This window comes from Lissotriton helveticus, chromosome 7 (genome assembly GCF_964261635.1).
Source record: "Lissotriton helveticus chromosome 7, aLisHel1.1, whole genome shotgun sequence".
Classification (NCBI taxonomy): Eukaryota; Metazoa; Chordata; class Amphibia; order Caudata; family Salamandridae; genus Lissotriton; species Lissotriton helveticus.
In genome coordinates, this window is record NC_136068.1 from 1,513,136,503 (window position 1) to 1,513,164,487 (window position 27,985).

Below are 27,985 nucleotides of genomic sequence, written 5' to 3' on the forward strand. Positions count from 1 at the left end.
GAGTGCTCAGTGAGTGCCCGGTGCGCGGACCTAGGTAAAAATTTATAAAAAAATAAAGTTAAAAATCATATTTGAGTGTTTACATGTTAGTTGGCTCTAAAAAGAGCCGTTGTGTTCATTGTGGTTTTTTTTTGGTACCTACAAGTAAGTACCAATGCAGAGTCTGATGTTACAGAGAAATATTCTGTTCCCTTCATCAGTGAAATGTAGACCATCTGTCCTATAGATGCCTTGCATGTTGTAACGCAAGTTGTTGTGGTATATACAACCCATTCCATAGTCTCTCATGTATGCAGAAACAGATTTATTTACATGTTTCCTTGCTTTCTCAATCTGCGGACAAAATTGATTTGACCAATTCCATTTTTGCCTTTGGCATATATTGGAATAGACAAAGGCAGTTTGAGGAAAAAGTGACATCAATTGCCCAAAGATGTCCTTCAATAGCATTTCCAGACCAACCCCAGTCAAAGTGCATAAGTAATTTCCACCACAGTGCACAATTATAAGGTCAGGGTGTGGGAGATGCATGAAGGATTTCACCAATGGTATCAATTGGTGACATCTCAAACCTCTCTGGCCAATCCATAAAATATCCATATTTGGTAAATCAAGGTTTAAAATACCTCTGTTTGTTGCATACCTTTTAGACCAGAATACAAAGCTGTGTCCTACAAACCATACTGACAGCATGTTCAAGGCAGATCTGGTTGTACTCAGATGAGGACTGTAAATGAAATGGCAGTTGGAAAGCTTGCAGTTTAGAAAAAAAGAGGAGGACATTCACTGCACTTGAAGCTTAAGAAATGATTGGTGCTTTCTGAAAATGCAAAAGAGCATATTAGGGTGAATAGTTTTGTTTTTTAAAAGAAGCAATTCTAATGGTTCAGAAAAGGTCATTGAACATTGCACAAGATTAGCTGTTATATTGAAAGCACTAACAACCTTGCTGGATTCATTTGCAACATAGTATGACTTTTAAACTCTGTTCTTCCTTAGGTGGGAGTTACCATGGTAACAGGTTGAATGTGTAGTAGGGGGATGGGTGAATATTATGTGAGTTTGAAAGTGTGGAAATGTAGAACCAATTGAAATGTTAGTTTAGTTTTGAAATAGTGTGGGAAGAATGAGTGGGAAACTGTGCCAATTCTGTTTCCAGTGTCTGAGCTGCAGTTCAGGGATACTGTTTAAGAAAATCTGGTATGTGTTTTACACTGTTCTACATTTTCAAAAAGTGATTTTAAAGGTGAGTAATGGTTCTTTTAATATAGAGAGTGCTGTTTGCAGTATTGGGAAGCATAACAACCATATTGGGCTTCATTACTGTTGCATTTTGAAAATGGGTCAGGTTTCTCAATTTATGTCATTAGTAAAATCCTTTACGCATCTCTTAAAGCATTTCATATTCTTTTCTGTGTGCCAATTTTATTACTCTGCATGCATTTTCTGATTGCACCCATGTCAAACATTGCGCAAAGGGCTTGTAAATATGCCTCTCTTGTTTGTATATTCTATCTCAATTCAAGCCATTAGTAAAATCCTTTACGCATCTCTCAAGGCATTTCATATTCTTGTCTGTGTGCCAATTTTATTACTCTGCATGCATTTTCTACTTGCACTCATGTCAAACATTGCGCAAGGGGCTTGTAAATATGCCTCTCTTTTTTGTATATTCTATCTCAATTTATGCCATTAGTAAAATCCTTTACGCATTTCTCAAGGCATTTCATATTCTTGTCTGTGTGCCAATTGTATTACTCTGCATGCATTTTCTGCTTGCACCCATGTCAAACATTGCGCAAGGGGCTTGTAAATATGCCTCTCTTTTTTGTATATTGTATCTCAATTTATGCCATTAGTAAAATCCTTTACGCATCTCTCACAGCATTTCATATTCTTGTCTGTGTGGCAAATTTATTACTCTGCATGCATTTTCTGCTTGCACCCATGTCAAACATTGCGCAAGGGGCTTGTAAAGATGCCTCTCTTTTTTGTATATTCTATCTCAATTTATGCCATTAGTAAAACCCTTTACGCTTCTCTCACAGCATGTCATATTCTTGTCTGTGTGCCAATTCTATTACTCTGCATGCATTTTCTGCTTGCACCCATGTCAAACATTGCGCAAGGGGCTTGTAAATATGCCTCTCTTTTTTGTATATTCTATCTCAATTTATGCCATTAGTAAAATTCTTTACGCATTTCTCAAGGCATTTCATATTCTTGTCTGTGTGCCAATTTTATTACTCCGCATGCATTTTCTGCTTGCACCCATGTCAAACATTGCGCAAGGGGCTTGTAAATATGCCTCTCTTTTTTGTATATTCTAGCTCAATTTATGCCATTAGTGAAATCCTTTACGCATCTCTCACAGCATTTCATATTCTTGTCTGTGTGCCAATTTTATTACTCTGCATGCATTTTTTGCTTGCACCCATGTCAAACATTACGCAAGGGGCTTGTAAATATGCCTCTCTTTTTTGTATATTCTATCTCAATTTATTCCATTAGTAAAATCCTTTAAGCATTTCTCAAGGCATTTCATATTCTTGTCTGTGTGCCAATTTTATTACTCTGCATGCATTTTCTGCTTGCACCCATGTCAAACATTGCGCAAGGGGCTTGTAAATATGCCTCTCTTTTTGTATATTGTATCTCAATTTATGCCATTAGTAAAATCCTTTACGCATCTCTCACAGCATTTCATATTCGTGTCTGTGTGGCAATTTAATTACTCTGCATGCATTTTCTGCTTGCACCCATGTCAAACATTGCACAAGGGGCTTGTAAATATGCCTCTCTTTTTTGTATATTCTATCTCAATTTATGCCATTAGTAAAATCCTTTACGCATCTCTCACAGCATTTCATATTCTTGTCTGTGTGCCAATTTTATCACTGCATGCATTTTCTGCTTGCACCCATGTCAAACATTGCGCAAGGGGCTTGTAAATATGCCTCTCTTTTTTTGTATATTCTAACTCAATTTATGCCATTAGTAAAATCCTTTACGCATCTCTCACAGCATTTCATATTCTTGTCTGTGTGCCAATTTTATTACTCTGCATGCATTTTTTTGCTTGCACCCATGTCAAACATTACGCAAGGGGCTTGTAAATATGCCTCTCTTTTTTGTATATTCTATCTCAATTTATGCCATTAGTAAAATTCTTTACGCATTTCTCAAGGCATTTCATATTCTTGTCTGTGTGCCAATTTTATTTCTCCGCATGCATTTTCTGCTTGCACCCATGTCAAACATTGTGCAAGGGGCTTGTAAATATGCCTCTCTTTTTTGTATATTCTATCTCAATTTATGCCATTAGTAAAATCCTTTACGCATCTCTCAAGGCATTTCATATTCTTGTCTGTGTGCCAATTTTATTACTCTGCATGCATTTTCTGCTTGCACCCATGTCAAACATTGCGCAAGGGGCTTGTAAATATGCCTCTCTTTTTTGTATATTCTAGCTCAATTTATGCCATTAGTAAAATCCTTTACGCATCTCTCACAGCATTTCATATTCTTGTCTGTGTGCCAATTTTATTACTCTGCATGCATTTTTTGCTTGCACCCATGTCAAACATTACGCAAGGGGCTTGTAAATATGCCTCTCTTTTTTGTATATTCTATCTCAATTTATGCCATTAGTAAAATCCTTTAAGCATTTCTCAAGGCATTTCATATTCTTGTCTGTGTGCCAATTTTATTACTCTGCATGCATTTTCTGCTTGCACCCATGTCAAACATTGCGCAAGGGGCTTGTAAATATGCCTCTCTTTTTGTATATTGTATCTCAATTTATGCCATTAGTAAAATCCTTTACGCATCTCTCACAGCATTTCATATTCGTGTCTGTGTGGCAATTTAATTACTCTGGATGCATTTTCCGCTTGCACCCATGTCAAACATTGCACAAGGGGCTTGTAAATATGCCTCTCTTTTTTGTATATTCTATCTCAATTTATGCCATTAGTAAAATCCTTTACGCATCTCTCACAGCATTTCATATTCTTGTCTGTGTGCCAATTTTATCACTGCATGCATTTTCTGCTTGCACCCATGTCAAACATTGCGCAAGGGGCTTGTAAAAATGCCTCTTTTTTTTGTATATTCTAACTCAATTTATGCCATTAGTAAAATCCTTTACGCATCTCTCACAGCATTTCATATTCTTGTCTGTGTGCCAATTTTATTACTCTGCATGCATTTTTTGCTTGCACCCATGTCAAACATTACGCAAGGGGCTTGTAAATATGCCTCTCTTTTTTGTATATTCTATCTCAATTTATGCCATTAGTAAAATCCTTTAAGCATTTCTCAAGGCATTTCATATTCTTGTCTGTGTGCCAATTTTATTACTCTGCATGCATTTTCTGCTTGCACCCATGTCAAACATTGCGCAAGGGTCTTGTAAATATGGCTCTCTTTTTTGTATATTGTATCTCAATTTATGCCATTAGTAAAATCCTTTACGCATCTCTCACAGCATTTCATATTCTTGTCTGTGTGGCAATTTTATTACTCCATGCATTTTCTGCTTGCACCCATGTCAAACATTGCGCAAGGGGCTTGTAAATATGCCTCTCTTTTTTGTATATTCTATCTCAATTTATGCCATTAGTAAAACCCTTTACGCTTCTCTCACAGCATTTCATATTCTTGTCTGTGTGCCAATTCTATTACTCTGCATGCATTTTCTGCTTGCACCCATGTCAAACATTGCGCAAGGGGCTTGTAAATATGCCTCTCTTTTTTGTATATTCTATCTCAATTTATGCCATTAGTAAAATTCTTTACGCATTTCTCAAGGCATTTCATATTCTTGTCTGTGTGCCAATTTTATTACTCTGCATGCATTTTCTGCTTGCACCCATGTCAATTATTGCGCAAGGGGCTTGTAAATATGCCTCTCTTTTTGTATATTCTATCTCAATTTATGCCATTAGTAAAATCCTTTGCGCATCTCTCACAGCATTTCATATTCTTGTCTGTGTGGCAATTTAATTACTCTGCATGCATTTTCTGCTTGCACCCATGTCAAACATTGCGCAAGGGGCTTGTAAATATGGCTCTCTTTTTTGTATATTCTATCTCAATTTATGCCATTAGTAAAATCCTTTACGCATCTCTCAAGGCATTTCATATTCTTGTCTGTGTGCCAATTCTATCACTCTGCATGCATTTACTGCTTGTACCCATGTTAAAAATTGTGCAAGGGGCTTGTAAATATGCCCCTCTTTATCTTATATTCTATCTCAATTGATGCCATTAGTGAAATCTTTTATGCATCTCCCACACCATTTCATATTGTTTTCTATCTGCTATTTCTATCCCTCTCCATATTTTCACTGCTTGCACCATTGTTAAAGGTTGCGCAAGGCGCTTGTAAAAAAGGAGCATATTTACAAGCCAAATTAAACTATTAGCACTATCTCTGTACCAGCATTGAATTCAAGCATGATAAACACTTTAAAAAGAAGACTACCCTGTAAGCTAAAAGATACAAATCGTGAGCACACACAGCTAACATTATGGAAAAAGATGAAAATATAATTCCTTAATTCACATACACAGTCAGTGTGTTCCTTGTAAAAAAACTTAAAGCCAGACATTTCAACAAAAAACATTTAGTATGGTAAATCGTTTTAGACACAGAAAGTGAGATGAGACACACACACAAACAGACAGATGGTGTAGGCAGAGATTGAGATGACACACACATACAAACAGAGAGATGGTGGAAGGAGAGAGTGAGATGAGGCATGCAAAGAGGGAGATGGTGCAGGCAGAGAGTGATATGAGACACACAAAGGGAGATGTGACCTAGTGTTTATATTGTTTAGTTAATGTAATTGATATGTGCTACGTTGGTAGTGGTCTATAATATGTCATATTTTTCTTCTCAACAGATTTTAAATATCTACAGAGTCATAATAGATTATGCCTACAAAGAACCGCAAACAAAGACTTTATAAGCAAGCTTTATCAATCAAGAGGACTCAATTAGAAGATTCATCCAGAAGTCAATCTTCAGAGAAAAGAAAAAATGCTCCTGGTAATGCACCTGTGCTTCCTGTTTTTTTGCAGGATAACTTGAATAGACTTTTGTGCAAAGATTATTAGTTTCTGGCAACAAATGCATTGCATCATCAAATTCTTCAGGTTGGATATTTGGTGGTGCTGTTGCTTCAGAAGAAGTGCTGGGAGTAGAGCCCTGCTCTTCTGATCATCTTTTTATTACAGCTTTACTCCAATTATTTGGGTGTATATTCCGGACATGGCATTCCATGCAATAAGTTCCAAAGCTGTAATGTTTCTGTGGATTCCCTCTTGAAAGTACTGTGTGACAGATTTTACATGTGACAAAAGGCGCATTTACCTTTTTCTCTCTTTCTGTTTTTTTTTAAATTTCTGTAATATGGACTCTCTCTGTGTTCTAGGGGTTTTAGGAACAAACTCTTCTGAAGATGAAGTAGAAGAATCCTCAAGTTCCTTGTGTTCAGAATGCTCTTGTCCAAAGGCTATTAGTTTCTGGCAAAGAATGCATTGCATCATCAAATTCTTAAGTTCAGATTGGATATTTGCAAACATTGATGCTTACGTTGCGTTTACGTTTTAGTTACGGAGCGCTTACGTCATCTTATGATGTGCTTACGTGGTACGCACCCTCGTGAGATTTATAATTATTTAAATAAAGTTATTTATGTTGTTTAAAAGTTTAAAATAAACATGTTCTTTATTATCCCAGTTAATATGTTCGTTTATATTGTACAATGAATATGTAGATGTAATGATTTGGCACCCTCGTGAGATTTATAATTGTTTAAATAAAGTTATATATGTTGTTTAAAAGTTTAAAATAAACATGTTCTTTACTATCCCAGGTAATGTGTTCCTTTATATTGTACAATGAATACGCAGATATAACGATTTAAAGTTTATAAATCTTTCGGAGGTAAATATTAAATTCCTGTGTACATGCATATCTGTGCATGTACATTTGTATCATGTGGCACACATACATGCCCTAAAACCATGTATGTGTGTGACATGGCACACAAATCAGAATCAAGGGTGCAACAGGGTGTCAAAGTGACAACCTGTCTCCCTTGACAATTCGGTAATTTTACCGATTCGGTATTCACTGATTCGGTAATTGCCATTGATTCCTATTGGCCTCAAGACTTATAGGAATCAATGGCAATTACCAAATCGGCAAATACCGATTCGGTAAAATGACTGAATTGTACAGATTCGGTAATTTCAAAAGAGAAATTACCTACATCTGAATTACCTACTCTTAAATATTGAAGTGGTATGATTTTGTATTTATGAGTAGGTAAATCGAGATTATGTACATCTGGCCTATTGAGTTGTAACATATTTATATACATATGTTACATTTCAGTGCTTTGGAAGTAGTACAATATACTATAGGTAAACACCTTATAGGTTTATGCTGTACCACATTCTTATAGTTTTGCACTTTACATTCACTATGACAAACTTTTACATACAAACAGAAATTTAGTTCTTTCTTTAACCAGTAGAGGTAGTTCTAAGAAGAACTGTTTTTTTGTTTGTTTTTGTTTTGCTTGAAAAACGATGTAAAAAAATAAACTTTTTAAGGCAGATAATTGTTCAACCGGAACAAACTATGAAAAATAAAGAAAAAAATTATGGGGTGCACCTGTGCTTCCTGTTTTTTTGCAGGATACCTTGAATGGACTCTTGTTTATGCGGTACCACATCCTTATGTAATTCTTTTTTTAACCAGTAGAGGTAGTTGTAAAAAGAACTGTTTGGTACGCACCCTTACGAGATTTGTAATTGCTTAAATAAAGTTATATATGTTGTTTAAAAGTTGCTTAAATAAAGTTATATATGTTGTTTAAAAGTTGCTTAAATAAAGTTATATATGTTGTTTAAAAACTTAAAATAAACATGTTCTTTATTATCCCAGATAATGTGTACTTTTATATTGTACAATGAATATGTAGATATAACGATAAAACTTTCGGGGGTAAATAATGAATTCCTGTGTACATGCACATCTGTGCATGTACATTTGTGCCATGTGGCACACATACATGTCGTAAGACCATGTATGTGTGTGACATAGCACACAAGTCAGAATCAGGGGTGCAACAGGCTGTCAAAGTGACAACCTGTCCCCCGTGACAATTCGGTAATTTTACCGAATCGGTATTTACTGATTCGGTAATTGCCATTGATTCCTATTGGCCTCAAGGCCCATAGGAATCAATGGCAATTACCGAATCGGTAAATACCGATTCGGTAAAATGACTGAATTATACATATTCGGTAATTTCAAAAGAGAAATTACGTACATCCCATTCACCTACTCTTAAATATTGAAGTGGTATGATTTGGGACGCAATGTAGGTAGGCATTTACCGGTCGGTAATGGCTGAATCTGGCCGTTACCGACCGGTAAATGCCTTTTCCTATGTAGGAGGCATTTATTTACAGATTTGGTATTTTTACCGATTCTGTATTTACCGAATCGGTAAAATTACCGAATCGGTAAATACAGACTTGGTAAAAATACCAAATCTGTAAATTCTAATGTAGGTAGCACTGTTGATAGTGCTAGAGGCGTCTAAGAATTAATTATTTACCACTCAATACAATTGGGTGGTAAATAAGGAATTCCTGTGTACATGCACATCTGTGCATGTACACCTGTGCCATGTGGCACACATACATGCCTAAGGGCATGTATGTGTGTCACATTGCACACAAGCGAAAAACAGGGGTGCTACAGGGTGTCAAAGTGACACCCTGTTACCCCTGGCAGAATTCAGTATTTACTGATTCGGTAATTACCGAATCGGTATTTGCCATTGATTCCTATGCGCTTCAAGGCCCATAGGAGTCAATGGCAAATACAGATTCGGTAATTATCGAATCGGTAATTACCGAATTTTACCGAATCGGTAATTAATTCGGTAAAAATACCTACATCCCCATTGCCAGTTCATAAATACCGAATCGGTATGGTTCGGTATTTACTAAGTGGTAATCTGGGATCACCTACATCGGGTCCTCGGTATTTATGAGTAGGTAAATCGAGATTACGTACATCTGGCCCATTGAGTTGTAACATATTTATATACATATGTTACATTTCAGTGCTTTGGAAGTAGTACAGTATACTATAGGTAAACACCTTATAGGTTTATGCTGTACCACATTCTTATAGTTTTGCACTTTACATTCACTATGACAAACTTTTACATACAAACATAGAAATTTAGTTCTTTCTTTAACCAGTAGAGGTAGTTCTAAAAAGAACTGTTTTTTTTGTTTGTTTTTGTTTTGCTTGAAAAACGATGTAAAAAAATAAACTTTTTAAGGCAGATAATTGTTCAACCGGAACAAACTATGAAAAATAAAGAAAAAAATTATGGGGTGCACCTGTGCTTCCTGTTTTTTTTGCAGGATACCTTGAATGGACTCTTGTCCAAAGGCTATTAGTTTCTGGCAACGAATGCATTGCATCATCAAATTCTTAAGTTCTGGTTGGATAATTGCAATCGTTGATGCTTGCATTGGTGGTGTTGTTGATTGAGAAGAAGTGCTGGGAGCAGAGCACTGCTCCTCTGATGGTCTTTGTATTACAGCTTTACTCCAATTGTTTGGGTGTATATTCTTGACATGGCGTTCCATGCTAAAAGTTCCAAAGCTGTACTTCTTCTGTGGATCCCCTCTGGAAAGTACTGTGTCACAGATTTTGCATGTGACAAAAGGCGCATTTACCTTTTTCTGTCCATCTGGGAATTTAAAAAAATTCCAAACTATGGACTCTTTCGGTGATCTAGGGGTTACAGGAACAAACTCTTCTGAAGATGAACTAGAAGAATTCTCAAGTTCCTGGTGTTCAGAATGCTCAGGTTTCTCATGTTCTGAATGCTCAGGTTGCTGCTGTTCAGACATTTCAATAGATTTTTCAGGAGCAAAGTGCTGATGAAAAAAGGTGTTTCTTCCTCGAAAGCCAAAGAAGAATGATGACGATGGGAGGGGTCTTTCAAGAATTGGAGTAGGAAGTATTATAAACCAATAAAATCTTTTGTTATGAGGTCACATGGTTGGACGTAAGCTTACGAAGCGTTTACGGAGCGTTTACGGAGCGCTTACGTAAGCTTACGGTCCGTTTACGTATTATTTATGGAGCACTTACGTCGTCTTACGATGCGCTTACATAGTACGCACCCTCGCGAGATTTATAATTGCTTTAATAAGGTTATATATGGTCTTTAAAAGTTTAAATTAACATGTTCTTTATTATCCCAGATAATGTGTACCTTTACATTGTGCAATGAATACGTAGATATGACAATTTAAAGTTTATAAAACTTTCGGGGGTAAGAGCTCGAAGCTTTTACGTTGGGCGGACGGAGCTCTTACGTTGCGTGCACGTGCGACGTACCCTCGCGGGATTTGTTACTACTTCAAAAAGTAATATACTGTTGTTAAAAGTTAAAAAAATTCCTTTTCTACATTAAAGCAGATATTGTCTACCGTTAAAATCTACGTTAAAAACATAGATATTATGTTTTAGAAATTTAAAAAATTTGTCGGGGTAAGAGCTCAGAGCGTTTACGGTGTGCTTACGGAGCGCTCACGGTGCGCGGACACTGTGATCATATAAAAAAAAACGTGAAAATAAAAATTATATATATATATTATATTAAATATATATATTCACTGAAAAAACCATAGGTTTCAAGCCTTACATAGTTAAGTATTATCAATTAAAAAACCTTGCAAATTCACTGAAAAAAACATAGGTTTCAGGTCATATAGAGTTAGGTATTAGCATTTAAAAAACCTTGCAAATTCACTTAAAAAACCATAGGTTTCAGGTCATATATAATTAGAAATTAGCGTTTAAAAACCTCGCAAATTCAATGAAAAAAACATATGTTTCAGGTCATATATAGTTAGGTATTAGCATTTAAAAAAAACCTTGCTAATTCACTTAAAAAACCATAGGTTTCAGGTCATATATAGTTAGGAATTAGCATTTAAAAAAACGTGCAAATTCACTGAAAAAAACATAGGTTTCAGGTCATATATAGTTAGGAATTAGCATTTAAAAAACCATTGAAATTGCTCCTTTATAGTTAGTTGTACTAACTATATTTCGTGCACCCGCAATCCACTGCTAATGATGTCACATATTACATCATTCATGACATGGTCAGTGACATCACTGATGACATCACTGATGACATCTCAAATGACATCACTGATGACATCTCAATTGACATCACTGATCACATTACTGATGATATCATTCATGTGATAATACGATGCACTTCTTCACACTCTAATATAACCTTTGATACACCCAGTGTTAAACACAGACTACCATTCTTGAAACCATTGACTACATACGCACACACTGATTGCTAGGTCTATACACAGATCCAATCATTTACCCATAGAATCACTCATACATACAGTCACTCATTAATACAACACTATCATCTGCACTCAAACACCTATACAGACACCCACACTCTGCCACTCATCCATGGAGTTACTCACACATCTAGTCAGTCGTGCAAAGAATCCATCACACTTTCATTTCCTTAACTATACAGTTATACACACAGCACCTTACTTATTGAAACATATACTAACACATACTTACTTTGTTATACAATTACTGATACAAGTACACAATGATCCATACAGCCACTCGCACAATCAGTGGCTCTTATGTATAGTCATTTATATATGCCAGCTACCCACACACACACTCAGTCTCCCATACAAATACTCGGGCAACCAATCAATAACACATATAGCCACTCATATAGCTACTGATCAACATATGCAGTTGCTTACACAACAACAGACATACTGATGCACACATTCAGACAGTTTAGTCACTAACCCATGCATTCAGTAAGACACATTTAATCACTCACTCATACATTCAGTCATGTACCTACTAAATATTTCATCCAGACACTTATACATCCACTCATTCTTCAATATGTAAAACATATTTAAACTTTACAGAAACACACAGTCACTGGATGATGTCATCAGTGATGTCATTTGAGATGTCATCAGTGATGTCATCAGTGATGTCACTGACTATGTCACGAATGATGTAATATGTGACATCATCAGCAGTGGATTGCAGGTGCGCGAAATATAGTTAGTACAACTAACTATATAGGAGCAATTTCAATGGTTTTTTAAATGCTAATTCCTAACTATATATGACCTGAAACCTATGTTTTTTTCAGTGAATTTGCACGTTTTTTTAAATGCTAATACCTAACTATATATGACCTGAAACATATGTTTTTTTCAGTGAATATATAGATAGATAGAAATATGTTGATATATAGATATAGATAGATAGACAGATCTGATATGTAGAGTGCAATATGCTATTTATTATCATTGTTGACTGTGCCCTCAACATTCATATCATTGGTATGAATGGTATCTTATAATCTGTCTATCTGCATTTATGATTTATGCCTTATAGCATCTTTCATGTTTAAAAATGCTAATCTAACCAACCCATGGCTCAAAGGGTTACATTTGTGCTGTGAGGTAGAATCACATAGAAGAGATCATGTGATTAGCAGAATTGTTTCACCGCCTGAACTAATTGTTACATGGGAGCCACCCACGTAATCTTGCAGAATTTCGTAATTTGTCTGCGGAACAGTGTCTATTTCAGAGTTGTGCAATCCATGTTTTAGACAATTGAAAAGTTCTGTTGCTGGTAAAATGCGGGCTGCTTATATACCCCTTGTAAGGAGCTGCGCTATGGGCTTCACAGCCCCTTTTATCATAACCAGGTGCTATACAATTATGAAAGTATTATTCCGTATCGGTCTTCCCTTGGAGTTACCTATCATGCATCTCCCTAGCAAGCGATCCTCATTAGTGTATTCATGTTTTGAAGGGCGCTTGGTAAAATGGGTGCAGGTTCTGCACAGCCCCCATCCTATTCTGGGCTCACCTGCGGAGGTTCCTTTCTCATGCTCTTCTTCCTTGGGCACTGTCACTTGCACTCACCCCCATGCTTGCTCCATGGGGTGTCATCTTCCATACTGGCAGTCCTTCCTTATGCCTTAATCTCCCTGGGGGTCTCTCTTATGCATGAGTCTGTCTCCCCTCCTCCATGTCTGAGTCTCTCTGGAGGACCTATCCCTTCCTCTATCTGTGGCTCCCCTTTGGTGTCTCCCCTTCTCAATGTTTGATTCTCTGTAGGGTGTATCTCCCTTCCTCTATGCATGTGATTGAGCAGGGGAAGCAAAATATTTTTTGTACCCCTTGGAAGTTAATGACCCCATTACTTTAATGATACTAACTGTTTGAAATGCATGAATTAAACATCAAATGCACCTTTATTAAACAGTACATGTGGGCAACTTGCTGAAATTGCAAATTCTAATTAATTTACGAGTGTGAAGTGAAATAGCATTAGAAATGTGATTTGTGTAGTAAAATAGAGTAAATTGCATGAATTGTGGCAAAAAATGCAGATGGTAAGTAAAATGGCTTTGTGTCGCTTCTGCTAGGTAATACCTAATACAGGTCCTTTTAAATGGTGGGTGGTAAACAGAAGGGTTTATTTTCTATATCTAATTTGTTATGTTTTGTTCTTATATTAGTTTCATTCTGGCCTGTAAGGCCGCGCTTCAAAAAGGGCCATTGGAATCGGAGGAGGTCACAGAATGGCCCTGCGCATGAGCAGAGTGGATGCTCCAGTCATGTGTATGCGGCCTGTGCTCTGAGTGAGAGATGTCAAGGGCAGCCTGGCCTGCAGCTAGAGTCATGCCAAGAGCTCAGCATGAATGCATGAGAACAAATGAGAGAATCGAGCTACAGAGGATGAACTAATGTGTGACCATCAGAGTTTGCTACAAAATACATTAACAAGTCGAATTACCTTTGGACATTGCAGATCATGGGAACTATTGTATGGGTTATTATTTGTAAATCGGTTCTAACAAGGAGGACCATCACCACCCCTCCAATGGACAAATTAGCATGATTTCTGCCCCCTAAGATTGCAATTTTTGAGTGTAGTGAGCCAGCGAATAGGGTATAAGAGAGTCTGTCCTTAAGCAGTTGCTGTCGCTTCACCTATCCTGATGCTGCGAGAGACTCTGTCCTTCTGGACTTTTGAACTTTGACTGGGAAATGAACGAGATCGTTGCATGAGTCACCTCAGGAGGAGATTGCATCCGAGGAGGTTAGCGGGACTGTCGGTCAGTTTTGGATGTCCTATCCTGTGACCTGCGGTTCATCCTTCTTTCTTGGTGAACCATTATTGTCACCGCCCTATGGCCAAGGGTAATGAATATTTTCCGTTTCTATTCTCAAAACATTGCTTTATTTTCTGATTAATACTTTAAATGTATTTTGCCAAAATAGGAACTTTACTTGTCTACACAAATAATTTTAATGCTAACTCTAAATGAGTCTGTGGTCCTTCAAAGAAAATTGTGATTTATAAATGTTAAGGTTTTAATTGTGATTGAGCTGGACTTAATTGCCATCAACTGATCTACTAGTTGGTCCATCGACCAAATGACGGAGTACTTTGATGTTTGAAACCGACAGGATCCTAAGATAATGTATAGGTGATAATAGTTGTCACTCTAACAAAGTATTCTGTTTGTCCGGCAGCGTATTTCCTTAGTGTTTGATCCAGAAAATTGAGTGAAAGTGTGTATGCAGTGTTATGGGCCCCACCAACATATAATTTGAAATGATTAAGGTTGTGTAGATAATTTTCTGGGTAAGTGTCATAATGAAGATGTATTTAACCACACTGGATCACATGGTTCCCTCTTGGTGTCTCTCCTCCTCTATGTCTGAGTCTCTCTTTGGGGTCTCTCCCCTCCTCTATGCATGGCTCCCTGCGGCTGTCTCCCATCCTCTATATCTGACTCTCTAGGGGTGTTTCTCCCCTCTTCAATGCATGGCTTCCTAGGGCTCCTCTATGTCTGACTCTCTTGGAGTGTTTCTCCCCTCCTCTATGAATGGCTCCCGGGGTTGTCTCCCCCATCTAATCTATAACTCCCTTGGACTGTCTTTCCTCTGATCATGGTTACCTGTGGCTCTCTCCCCTCCTCTATGCGTGGCTCCCCTTCTCTATGAATGACTCTCTGGGAGTGTTTCTCCCCTCCATTATGCATGGCTCCTTGGGGCTGTCGCCCGTCTTGATGCATGTCTCCCTGGGGTCGTCTGAGCTCGTCTTCCCTCCTCTGTGCATGGCTCCCTGGGGTTGTCTCCCCTTCTTTTTATAGCTCCCTGGGGCTGTATCCCCCTCTATGCATGGTTCCCTGGGGCTGTCTTCCCTCCTCTATGCATGGATCCCTGTGGCTGCCTCACCCTCTCTGCATAGCTCGCTGGGGCTTTCTCCCCTCCTCTATGCCTGGCTACCTGGGGCTGTTACCCCTCCTCTGTGCATGACTCTGTGGGTGTCTGTTGGACTTGGCCATTTTTGCAGGGTCATCCCTGAACTTTTTGCCTTACTCCCATATTTTTTTCTGACATGTTTTTGGCTGTTTTACGACTCTGGGCACTTTACCACTGCTGATCAGTGCTAAAGTGCATATGCTCTCTATGTTAAATTGATGTATGGATTAGTGACTCCATGATTGGCTTGTTTGGTTTACTTGTCAGACCTTTGTACAGTGCACCAGGGGTGCCCAGGGCTCGTAAATCCAAAATTCGGCTGGTGGGCTTGCAGCAGTGGTTGTGCCACCCACAGACACTGCCTATAAAAGTATGTCTAAGGCTTGCCATTGCAGAGCCTGTGTGCAGTCTGGTACTGCCATGCCGACTGAGCAAGTGCACCCACTTGCCAGTCCCTAAACCTTCCCTTTTCTTCATATCAGACACCCCTATGTTAGCATAGATGCGGCACTCCGCGTCAATGTACCTTAAGTTGCGTTCCGCTTCCACGACAAGCAATGTCGCAGCGATGGGAAATTCGGCAAAGTTCAGGTGCAAAGAAATAAAGACGTGGAGATCTTCCAGATGCGGCACACTTCTCGGGGAGGCGAGAAGTTCTCGGTCTGATGCGTGGACTACAGCGGCGACATCCAAGATGCGAAGGCAGCAGCTCCAGTGGCGACGCTCTTCTCCCACGATGCGTGAAGCTTCAGCTCGATGCGACAACTACAGCGGCACCGCATCGGAGAGAAGCGTATCGCAACGAAGAGGAAGCGTGTCGCCGTCGCTGCTGCTGCCCTCGCAACTCCGAAGAAGGAGGGTGTCGCCGCTGTGGTTGTTGCACTGCACCACATCAGGAGAAGAATCTCGCAACGTGGTCGGAGCATGTCGCCGTGTCTGTGCCTGCTGTCGCAACTCCGGAGAAAGGAGGGTGTCGCCGCTGGAACTGTTGCATTGCACCGCATCGACCAAGAGCACCTCGCATCCCCGAGAAGCGCGCCACCATCGGAGCTGCTGCTGTCGCATTTTGGATGTCGCCACTGTAGTTGTCACATCGAGCAGAAGCTTCATGCAACGTGGAGAAGAGTGTCGCCGCTGGAACTGTCGACGTCGCATCGTAAGGGTGTTGCCGCTGCAGTCCACGCATCGAACCAAGAGTTTCTCGCATCCCTGAGAAGCGCGCCGCATCTGAAAGAATCTTCACGTCTTTATTTCTTTGTACCTGACTTTGCCGCATCTCCCATCGCTGCGACATTGCTTGTCGTGGAAGCGCAACGCAACCTAAGGTACATTGACGCAGAGTGTTGCATCTAAGAACTGAACTGAACTAAGCTTAAATCTACCATGGAGTTAAAGAATAGGAGATTGGCCCTAGAGGAAGAAAGAATCCAAATGGAGCATGACTTGATAATGAGGAAGCTTGAAATAGAGCTCGAGAGGCTTGAGGTCATGAGTGTCTCAGCCCAGCAACAATAAATGTGTGTAGCTCAGAGATTGAGCTTTGCTGAGTTGGAGGTGGAATCCAGCTCAGATGGTGGCAGCAAATTTGAGGTGTACAGTTCTGAAGGAGTAGTACATACATCCAGAGAAGTGGCGCCTGACTTGAAGGAGGGGGTTAACATACACCAGGAGGTTCACGGACATGTGGTAGCTCCATTAGTGTGCAGTGTCCCTGAAGGGAATAGGGTAACTGGCGCAGGGGTTCATGGTCCTCGTGGTGGGAGGGATACTCTACTGACTCTAGATTAGAGATGCAGGGAGAGGGGTTCCCCCAAAGTTGAAGTCCTGGTATGTGAGTATGAAGACCGCCCAGAAGAGTGTGGGTTGAATGATAGAGACAGTCATATACTGTCTTGCCAATCTCAGGAGAGTGGTGTGGAGTACATGTGCGAGGCACTGGATGGTGAGTTGAAGGATAGTTTGATTAACCCTTGTAGGGGGCTGTGTGATCCAATTGTGGGAGAGCATATTGTAAGTCCTTGTTTTTCAGAGCTATGCCAACACCTGTTGGAGAGTGAGTTATCTGACCCCAGGGAGCTCACATTTGAGGCAGACCTTTTGGTGGATTCTAGAGGTTCTGGAGAGGCATGGGGGAGTGACCCTGTGGGGAGTGGCTCAGGTATCTTCCTATTCAGAGTGGTGGAAGTTGTGCAGAGTAGCCCAGCTAGGTCCCATTGTAGTGGGAGGGGTGTAGGGGCTCACGCCCTGTCTCAGTGGAGAAGGAGTGAGTGTGGGACTGTGTATCCCCAGGTGCCCAAAACCCAGTCTCAGAGCCTGAATGGTTCTTTAAGGGAACACCAGGTGGGGAGCGTAGGCCGTCCTGATGGTCCGCCCGTTGAGGGGGATCCCCTAGTGTCTGGTGAGCTGGGAGTATCTGTAATCAGACATCCATCAGTTCTGGTGTCTGGCAGTACCACTCCAGTTGGGAGGGTACAGAGGTCCATACTGAGGGGTGAGAGTGGGACAGAGTCCCCAGTGGAAGAACCAGTGGATCAGGGGGCCAACCAGAAGGGCTGAGTCCCTGGTGAGTGACCATGGTGACACCACTTCTGTCCTGGGGGATCTTCACGCACTGTCAGATGGACAGGGGGCGGGAGATCTGCGCCAGGTAGACTATCACACAACACATGAGTTATGTGTTATCCTTAGGGGGGCCTGCGTGCTCCCAAGGAAGTCCTGGGTTGCCAGGCAAGTGTTCAACTGCAGTGTTGGGTGCCTGGATTGGGAAGCCAGGTTCAGGTCTTTTCTGACCTGGAGGAAGGGGCAATTGTAATAAGTGTCCTGACCAATGTAGATTCTGGGAGTACCACTACAGGTGGCAGGGTACAGCACTCTGGAAGGGGTTGCAGAGGGAGGTAGTCCTTGCCTCTGACCCCGGCTCAACTAGAGGGTTTAGATCCTAGGTTGGAGGGCCAGGTTCAGGGTGTCCCTCCTGACCTGGTAGTCCAGTTGCAGGATAGAACCCATGAACTGGTGGGCGAATTGTTCAGGACACCTGCTACAGGCACCCTGAGAATTCTGGAAGGGGGTACCGCCTCATGTGGGACGGTACAGAGCCCCAAGGAGGAGGACCGGGTGTGGGAGAGCCCACCCCAGTCTCTGGTCCAGCCGCCGGGCACAGGCCTCGGGTTGGTGGGTCAGTGCCAGGATGTCATACCTGACCTGACAGGAGGGAGAGAGGACAAAGGGTGCCAAGCGCCTGGGGCTACTGCCCCCGCTCTCTGATGCCACAGAGGTTTGAGAGCCCTGAGAGGCATAAGGCCTGGGTCTCATCCCTGACTACTGTCAGTGGCCACTGTGACTTACTGTCTGTCTGTTGAGACACACCTGTGAGCACGTTAAGGTTAGATGCTGCACAGGTGGTGTCCACAGGTGAAGAGAAGGGTTCCCCATGGATTAGCTTGGTGGGCTCTGAGAGTATGGCCAGAGGAATTGAAATGGGTTCAGATTGGCGTAGAACTGGAATGTGTCCCTGCTGTTGCGGGCCAGGTCCATGTTCTATCGCCCAAAGCAGGGAAGCACATCAAGGTAGTGATTGGTCTACCCTGCGTTATGGCTGGAAGGAGGTTGTGTTGGACTTGGCCCTTTTTGCAGGATCATCCCTGAACTTTTTGCCTTCCTCCTATATTTTTTCTGACCTGTTGTTGGCTATTTTGTGACTCTGGGCACTTTAACACTGCTGATCAGTGCTAAAGTGCATATGCTCTCCCTACTGTAAATTGATTTACTAATCAGTGGTTCCATGTTTGGCTATTTGGTTTACTTGTCAGACCCTAGTCTAGTGTACTGACTGTGCCCAGGGCGTGTAATCCAAATGCTGCTAGTGGGCCTGCAGCACTGGTTGTGCCACCCACAGAAGCAGCCTTGTAAAATGTGTTTAAGGCCTGCCATTGCAGAGCCTGCGTGCAGTCTGGCACTGTCATGCTGACTGGGCAAGTGCACCCCCTTCCCAGTCCCTAAACCTTCCCTTTTCTTCATATCAGTCACCCCTATGGTAGGCCCAAGGTCAGGGTGCATTGTAAGTATAAGGTAGGACAAGCCCTGATGTGTGTGGCATGTCCTAATAGTGAATTACAGCGGTTTTCGTTTTTTCACTATTGCAAGGCTACCTGTTCTCCATAGGCCAGAATGGGCTGTTAGAGTTATTACATTTTATAATCCTAACAGGCTCAGAGAACATGGTAGAAATTCGAGTTTAGTATGCCTGAACTCAGAATAATAAAATACATCTTTTAGTAAAGTTTATTTTAATATTCTGTGTTTGCAAATACCACTTTTAGAAAGTAGGTATTTGCTTGCCTAACCTTTCAAACCTGCCTCTGCTAGGATGTGTATTCCTTTGTCTGGAGTTTGAGTGACAGGGCTGGGGGATTCCAGGAGATAGAATGAGTCAGCCCAGTGGTAAATAGAGAGATCTGCATCTAGATGGGAGGGAGGAGTTACACCTGAGACCTGAATAGGACTGTGCCCGCCCCCGCAAGTGCTGGCTCCACCCCCTGTGGTGCGTCTGATGTCTCTGCCCTGCACAGTGAAAGAAGAGAAGGAGTCCTGTCAACAAAGAGCTCCAGAACTGTACTTGCCTTCTGCAATGCTGGCTCCACCTCCTGTGGGGCGACTGATGTGCTTGCCATGCACTGTGAAAGGAAAGGAGAAGTCTGGTAAACAGAGTGCTTCAGAACTGGTTTGGACTGGGCAAAGGCCCCTCTCCCCTCAGAGAACAAAGGATTTCTGGGTATAAATATTGGGACCCTGATCCCAGGAGATTAGATCACTTTGGACTACAAGAAGAAACCTTAACTGAGGAGAGGAACCTGGAGAAACTGAGGAGAGACTATTCCCAAGCTGAAGTGCTGCTTGGGGGATTGGCCTGCAGTGGTTGCCTTACTGCCAAAGGAAGGAAAAAAGGAACTTTGTAACATTGCTTTCAACTTGTGGAGGATCTCCAAGGGCTTGGAAAAGAGCTTGCCTCCTGCTGAAGTCTCAGGGACAACAGACTTCACCCCCGGCTCCCCAGAGTTCTTTTGGAAGTGCCTGCTGCTGTTTTGTGCCTCCTGAGGCGCTGCATGTCGCAAGGAGCTGGAAACGCGACTCAACGAGAAGAAGCATGTCGCTGTGCCTGCCCTTGCAACTCCGGAGAAAGGATGGTGTCTCCGCTGGAACTGTCGCACTGCACCGCATCGGAGAGAAGTGTGCTGCAACAAAGAGGATGCGTGTCGCCGTCGCTGCTGCTACCGTCGCAACTCCGAAGAAGGAGGGTGTTGCCGCTGTGGTTGTCGCACTGCACCGCATCTGAAGAAGAATCTCGCAACGAGGTCGGAGCGTGTCGCCGTCGCTGTGCCTGCAGACGCAATTCCGGAGAAAGGAGGGTGTCGCCGCTGGAACTGTCGCATTGCACCGCATCGACCAAGAGCACCTCGCATCCCCGAGAAGCGCGCCGCCATCGGATATGCTGTTGTCGCATCTTGGATGTCGCCGCTGCAGTCCACGCATCAAACTGAGAGTTTCTTGCATCCCCGAGAACCACGCCGCATCTGGAAGAATCTTCACGTCTTTATATCTTTGCACCTGACTTTGCCGCATCTCCCATCGCTGCGACATTGCTTGTCGTGGAAGCGCAACGCAACCTAAGGTACATTGACGCAGAGTGTCGCATCTAAGAACTGAACTGAACTAAGCTTAAATCTACCATCTTAAAGTAATCATAGTGTGTATTTTTGTTGTTTATGGTCTTGTGATAACTCTATATAAAGTCTACTTATTTTTTATTAAAAAACGTGTGGTGTCCATTTGTAGTGTTGTCACTGGGTTACTGCATGTGGTCACAACTGCTTAACTTACAACGCCTCTGAAATAAGCCTTTACTACTCGCGCCACGCACCCTAGAGGGTGAGCAGGGGTTATTTTAGGTGTGTAATCCCCTTGTTCTGACTAGAGGAGAGGGTCCCTATTTGTCACAAGTACCTACCTGTGCCAACTAGAGACCCCCAAATCTAACACTGCGTGAAAGCCATATTGTTGCATAATATACATACTACACAAAATGGTGTTACTTTGGTCGACTTGTTTTCTACTAAATTGTAATACCTTAGTATCAATAATGTAATACATTATCTTCGTTTCCTTTGCGCCTGAGGCTCTGTACTTTTAGGGATTCCAAACACTGAGTAAAAGCACATCACAAATTCGCTCTAAGGGGCATATTATCAAGAACTGCGATAAAATAATTGCTGCTTTAGCGGCAGGAAATTGCCGCTAAAATGGCGATAATGGGCTTGATAATATGTCCTTGTGAATTCCCATAGCAGCCCAGATTCTGGGCTGCTATGGGAATTCACAAGGGCATATTATCAAGCCCATTATCACCGTTTTAGGGGCAGTTTCCTGCCGCTTAAGCGGCGATAATTTTATTGCAGTTCTTGATAATATGCCCCTCAATTGTTTACTGCAAACAATAAGTGAGGGCGTTTTTAAAATACATAATGGCGAGTTTGTGCAAACCCTTGGCTGCTTTCCAGGACTTTAAATTTAGAAAGTTTGCATTAAACAACAGAAAGCACAGACTACTCTTTCTGTGGCATTCGCAAGCTTGATAATAACAAGCATTTGCACTGCAACAGGTCCCGCATTTAAGCGAGTTTGAGCTATTGGAATTGTAAATGCAAATTCCTTTTATTTATGTTTTGGAATTTAAAACATAAATACAAGGCATTGTCATTTAGAATGCCAATAGATAGACTTCCATAAACTCGAGACCTATTGCTTTGCAAATTAGCTATTGAGGGTCAACGTACCTACTACAGAACATTGCATATAACATGAATATCAGCATCTCAGAGCAGCTTAGAGGATGAAAGCCGCACCAGTGAATAGTTTCTACCTTTACAGCTTTAATATCAAATCCTTGAAATAATACACTAACACAAGGTGTATTCCTGACAAATGCTTTATGGGGTTCACAAATTAGCAATTGAGATTCAACGTACCTCCTACAAAACATTGCATGTAACATAAATATCAACATTTCAGAGCAGCTTGGAGGATAAAAGCCATACTAACAGATCTTTAAGCACAGCAACATCATATGAAGTGACCATTTATTTGTCTTTCAGACAGTGACCTTACATAACCTTTCGCTAAGAGACATTGCAGGAAGTGACATCATATCGTCTTTGCTATACAACTCAGGCCCTCATTATATGTGGTCTGTAGTTGGTGTGATATTTATTGCACCAGAAAAAATACAACTCCACTGAGTCAGTATTTGTCAGGTGTGATAAACTCCACCCAGTGTAAATATTTTTTCAAACCATCTTTGTAACAAACATTTTCAAAACGGGAGCTAGTGAAAAATCCTCAGCTAAAAGACATCCACATTGACAACGCTTATAGCTCTCGAATTGCTTGTTCATGTTTTCCCTTTGTAATGTCATACTTCTAAATAGTGCATCTTTCTGCGTGTGGACTATGGGAGTATGGAGTGGGGTGCAAATACACTGAAGCGACACAAAGAACCCAATCAACCCCAAGGAAATACAAAAGTACAAACACAGTGGTGTACACCATGGGGGAGTGACAACGACATGGGGATCAAAGGTCAGTTACTAGTAATGGTCTAAGAAAATGTAAACATCATGCAGAATATGAGAAACCATTAATAAGTATTGAAAAGTAAAAGTGAGGACATCCTTAAACTACAGTTAAAATAATATATGGAGAAACTCATAAATGAATAATCAAATCTGTAGGAAACATCCTAAGACACTGGTACACCAGGTGAATCAGGTGATAAAGCTGCAGGTGCTAAAGTGGTTGACGTTGAAGGAAATCGGCCAGATGAGTGTGTCTGGAAAAATGCACAACCTCCTCGGGAGTAGTGAAGACGCAATGGCTGCCATTCGACTCCACCCGGTGGATAAAGCATCCCATGTTTCAGACCGCGTTTCTGAAGGGAAGGTGTGACATCTGTAAATGTGCACCAGGCCTCCTGGACCCTTCGAGTGTAGTCTGGATACAGTGAAACAGTAGAGCCTTAATTGTATAACTGCCCCTTGTCTCGAGTCAGGGCAATGCAGTGTCTCGATCTCTAAAATTAGAGGGGCAGATTATCAAGCCTCTTGCGTAGTTTTTGCGCCGCAGTTGTGTCACTTTTTGTGAAGCAGCAGCAGCGTAAAAATGCGTCCCATTTACAATGAGACGCATCTAGGGAGATGCGTCACGTTGTAAAGCCCTGCGTCACATTATACCTGTGTCCGGTATAATGTATGCAGGGTGGGAGTTCCAACCCAAAAAAGCCTCGTAGAAGTGACTCAGTGAAATCTACAAGACTTCACTTCACCAATTCTAGGAAGCTACTGCGTCAAATTCTAACGCCTGCTTGAAGCAGGCATAAGGAGTGACGCAGCACAATGAGGATAGGCACCCCTGCATTGCTGGAGTTGCGTCGCATTGGGACACAACTCTAGCAATGCGTGACTTTTGCGTCAGATGCTTCAGAATTTCTGACTCATTTGTCAATCCTTGTGCCATGGTGCGCAGTCTTGTAAATACCGTGCATCCATAGTGGCACAAGGGTTTCTCAAAGTGGCCCAGGGAAAGTGACACATCTTCACAGATACGTCACTTTCTTGTAAATCTTCCCCAGAGAGTCACGAATATTTTGCCCAGGGGTTTCTCCCAGTTTCGGATGGGGTCCTAGAGTTCAATGTGCCCTTTCAACCTGCTCACAATTTTTGATACGACATTCTGGTACCATAATATTTTGCAGTTAATATTAAAGTGGAATATCACAGGTTATTCATTGGATTTAGTGAGGTGAAAAATATGTATACTGCTGTAGAATGTAGACTTCAATATATCAAATATACCATAACTAGATGAGTTAGAGAGATTTCAGTGTAAATGTTAGAGCCGTATGTGGTATATCTTAGGAATTCTATTAGGTTTTGTTCTTTAACACATAAATGAACATGTGCCTTGCTTCATCTGGGATTTCTGTCGCTGACTAATACCATCTTATACATTGTTCCATTACTTGGTCCTTGAAAATGAAGATGCATGTTTCAGATGATTCATATTACACTGACATGCATATACTATGGAGATTCATGACCCCCACCCCCGGTATTATCAGACAAACACTTATTCATACACATAGATGACTAATAAATTGAACAGCAGAAAAAAGGATGAGACATTCTCAGCCTACGTTTCATTTTTCCTTTTATGAAGATACTTGCCTGAAAGATCACATCCGACCAACAAGACTGAAAGAAAAAAAACAAGATTTTCACATTAGGATTTCTGATGCGAAATTGCCTAAATTAGGCTATTATGCCACGTTATGTAAATATGCCGCAGTTCATAGCAAAATTATAGTGCAGGAGTATGGCAACAGTATTTGCAACCAGAACACAAACTGCTGTCGTTCGCAGAAATTGTGGTCTTCGTATAATTTTTTAACGTGAAATGCGTCCTTGTGTGAAAAAGTGATGCTGTGACACAACTCAAGCTAAAGTACAAGGTTAAATTATGGCTCTGCATTTCTGTAATTGCAAATGCATATTATGGGATTTTTGCAGATCCCTACCCAGGTGCGATATATCAGTGCCACATGTATGACACTGTAAGTGGATAATTGCCAAGTCTTCTGCTTGCTTATGTGTAACATTTCCATACACATGTATAAATAATATATATATATATATATATATATATATTCACTGAAAAAACCATAGGTTATAGACCATATATAGTTAGGAATTAGCATTTAAAAAACCTTATTTTACTCACACAAAACCATTGAAATTCCATATATAGTTAGTTGCACTAACTATATATCGCGCACCCGCAATCCACTGCTGATCATGTCACATATTACATCATTCATGACATGGTCAGTGACATCACTGATGACATCACTGATGAGATCACTGATGACATCATCCAGTGACTGTGTGTTTCTGTAAAGTTTAAATATGTTTTACATATTGAAGAATGAGTAGATGTATAAGTGTCTGGACGAAGGATTTAGTAGGTGCATGACTGAATGTATGAGTGAGTGATTAAATGTGTCTCACTGAGTGCATGGGTTAGTGACTAAACTGTCTTAATTTGTGCATCATTATGTCTGTTGTTCTGTAAACTGCTGCATGTGTTGATCAGTAGCTATATGATTAACTATATGGGTTATTGATTGATTGTCCAAGTATTTGTATGGGAGACTGAGTGTGTGTGTGGCTGGCTGGGAGGTGTGTGACTCTGTGCAGATCAATGTGTACTTGTATCAATGATTGTATAAGAAAGTAAGTATGTGTTAGTATATGTTTGAAAATGTAAGGTGCTCTATGTTTAACTGTATAGACAAGAAAATGGAAGTGTGATTGATTCTTTACAGGACTGACTAGGTGTGTGAGTAACTCCATGGATGAGTGGCAGAGTGTGAGTGTCTGTATAGGTGTATGAGTGCATATGATAGTGTTGTAAAGATGAGTGATTGTATGTATGAATGATTGTATGGGTGAATGAGTGAATGTGTGTGTAGACGTAGGAATCAGTGAGTACGTATGTAGTAACTAGTATTGGTGTGTCAATGGTTTCAAAAATTATACTCTGTATTTAACACTGGGTGAAACAGAGGTTATATTAAAATGTGAGGAGATGCATTGTATTGTCACATGAATGATATCATCAGTGATGTGGTCATTGATGTCAAATGAGATGTCATCAGTGATCTCATCAGTGATGTCACTGACCATGTCATGAATGATGTAATATGTGACATGATCAGCAGTGGATTGCGGGTGCGCGATATATAGTTAGTGCAACTAACTATATATGGAATTTCAATGGTTTTGTGTGAGTAAAATAAGGTTTTTTAAATGCTAATTCCTAACTATATATGGTCTATAACCTATGGTTTTTTCAGTGAATTTTCAAGGTTTTGTAAATGCTAATTCCTAACTATATATGGTCTATAACCTATGGTTTTTTCAGTGAATTTCAATGGTTTTTTAATAGCAAATATCATAAGCTGTCGAATGTCAAGTACGTGGTAAGTGAAAACATTTTCGTGTTTATGCACACTGATCTGCTTTGAATGGTGCCCCCCCCCCTCATTTCTATTAGGAGTACTCTCTCTTTGCACATAGTGAAGGGTAGTTAATGCAGGCCTTTGCCCCCGTTGTAATACGTCGTGCCTGCTTCTCTCTCCATTTGATTGATTGTTATCCAAGTATTTACTGTTTTAGAATTGGTTCTCTTTGGTTCATTCTCTATTTACAAACAAACACAGAGTCGCAATACTCTGTTTAGTCTTTGCAGATAACGAAAAATCGTGTAAAAAAAAAAGAAAAGGAATCGAGCAAAATCAGTAGGCCACTAATGGGATCTCTTTTTGACCTCGCTAAAATAGAAACATTAGGAACAACCCCTCATGACAAATACAAAACTAGTGAGATGAACTGAACTCCACACAATGATGGCTGCAAAACAGCTCGGCTCCGCCACCCACCCCGCCCAAAATAACGATAAAGAGCGGCTGCCATGATTGGTTGCGGAATGGCCACGACGGAGCTACGAAATGGTGCTGCTCTCATGCTAACCCCAGCTTCAGTGTGAAACATCCAGAAACACTGTAGACTACCAATTCGATCAGTTCCGGTATCGCCCCAATGTAACCCGGTAGAGAAGAACTAGCCCTCCCCTCTTTGACTGATGGTTCTTGTTGCCTGTCCCTTCTGTTGTCATTTAACAGAACTATTTAGCCTGCTGAAAGGGGTTGTGTTCCGACCGCTGGTTGGTGGAGACATTTTGACTATATTCTGGACCTGCGTTGTCGCGTAATGCGTCATATGACGCGCCGCGTTAACGCATCCGGAAGTCATCCGGGGCGCGCAGCGCGTAACGTAAGCATAACAAGTCATGTGACTTGTTAATAAAACTTTTCATTGGTTCATTTTACTTTTCTTATTCTAATGATGAAAGGCTTGGTCATATGACCTAAAAATTACGCTTTTTATTACTTCCGAACATTATTTTTTCTTAAATATATGTTATAATGTTCCAGGCTAATGTACTTTCCCGGAAAATTTACAACTGTCCTGCAAGTAAAATATATTCTTTTTTCGAGAAAAAGAGCGTTTCTTCGTCCCATGACGGAGCCATTGAGCAAAAGAGGGTCGACCTGCTGTCTTAGTCGCCGATACGCCTGAATATGAGATTCTTATCGATCACTTTATGTTGCAGGAGTAGAAAACACAACAGCCCTTGACCATTTATCTTTACTGCGTTCCTTCGAATTATACCTTTTACCCTTCATGTAATTGGTCTGCTTTATTTCACTTGCCTTTTAATGATTCTAAAACAGTGACTATTATTAAAAACTTTACCAATGTATATACTACTACCATGTTTTCTTTTAAAAACCTTTATTGTGAAAATTTCATTATACAAATACGAGCCTATAACCACGTGGGCCGGCCACGGAGCAAACTGTAATCGTATATGATGAGTA

The 27,985-nt window shown here is 40.9% G+C and overlaps 1 protein-coding gene across 1 annotated transcript in view; it reads right to left on the reverse strand.

The window, feature by feature from the left end:
• The window catches only part of LOC144770436 (uncharacterized), a 983,924-nt gene that overhangs the window by 601,110 nt on the left and 354,829 nt on the right, over window positions 1-27,985 (reverse strand). Inside the window, exon 3 of the mRNA XM_078654948.1 lies at window positions 24,711-24,737. Within this exon, the coding sequence (XP_078511074.1) occupies window positions 24,711-24,737 (27 nt within the window). The remainder of the gene's footprint in view (window positions 1-24,710; window positions 24,738-27,985) is intronic.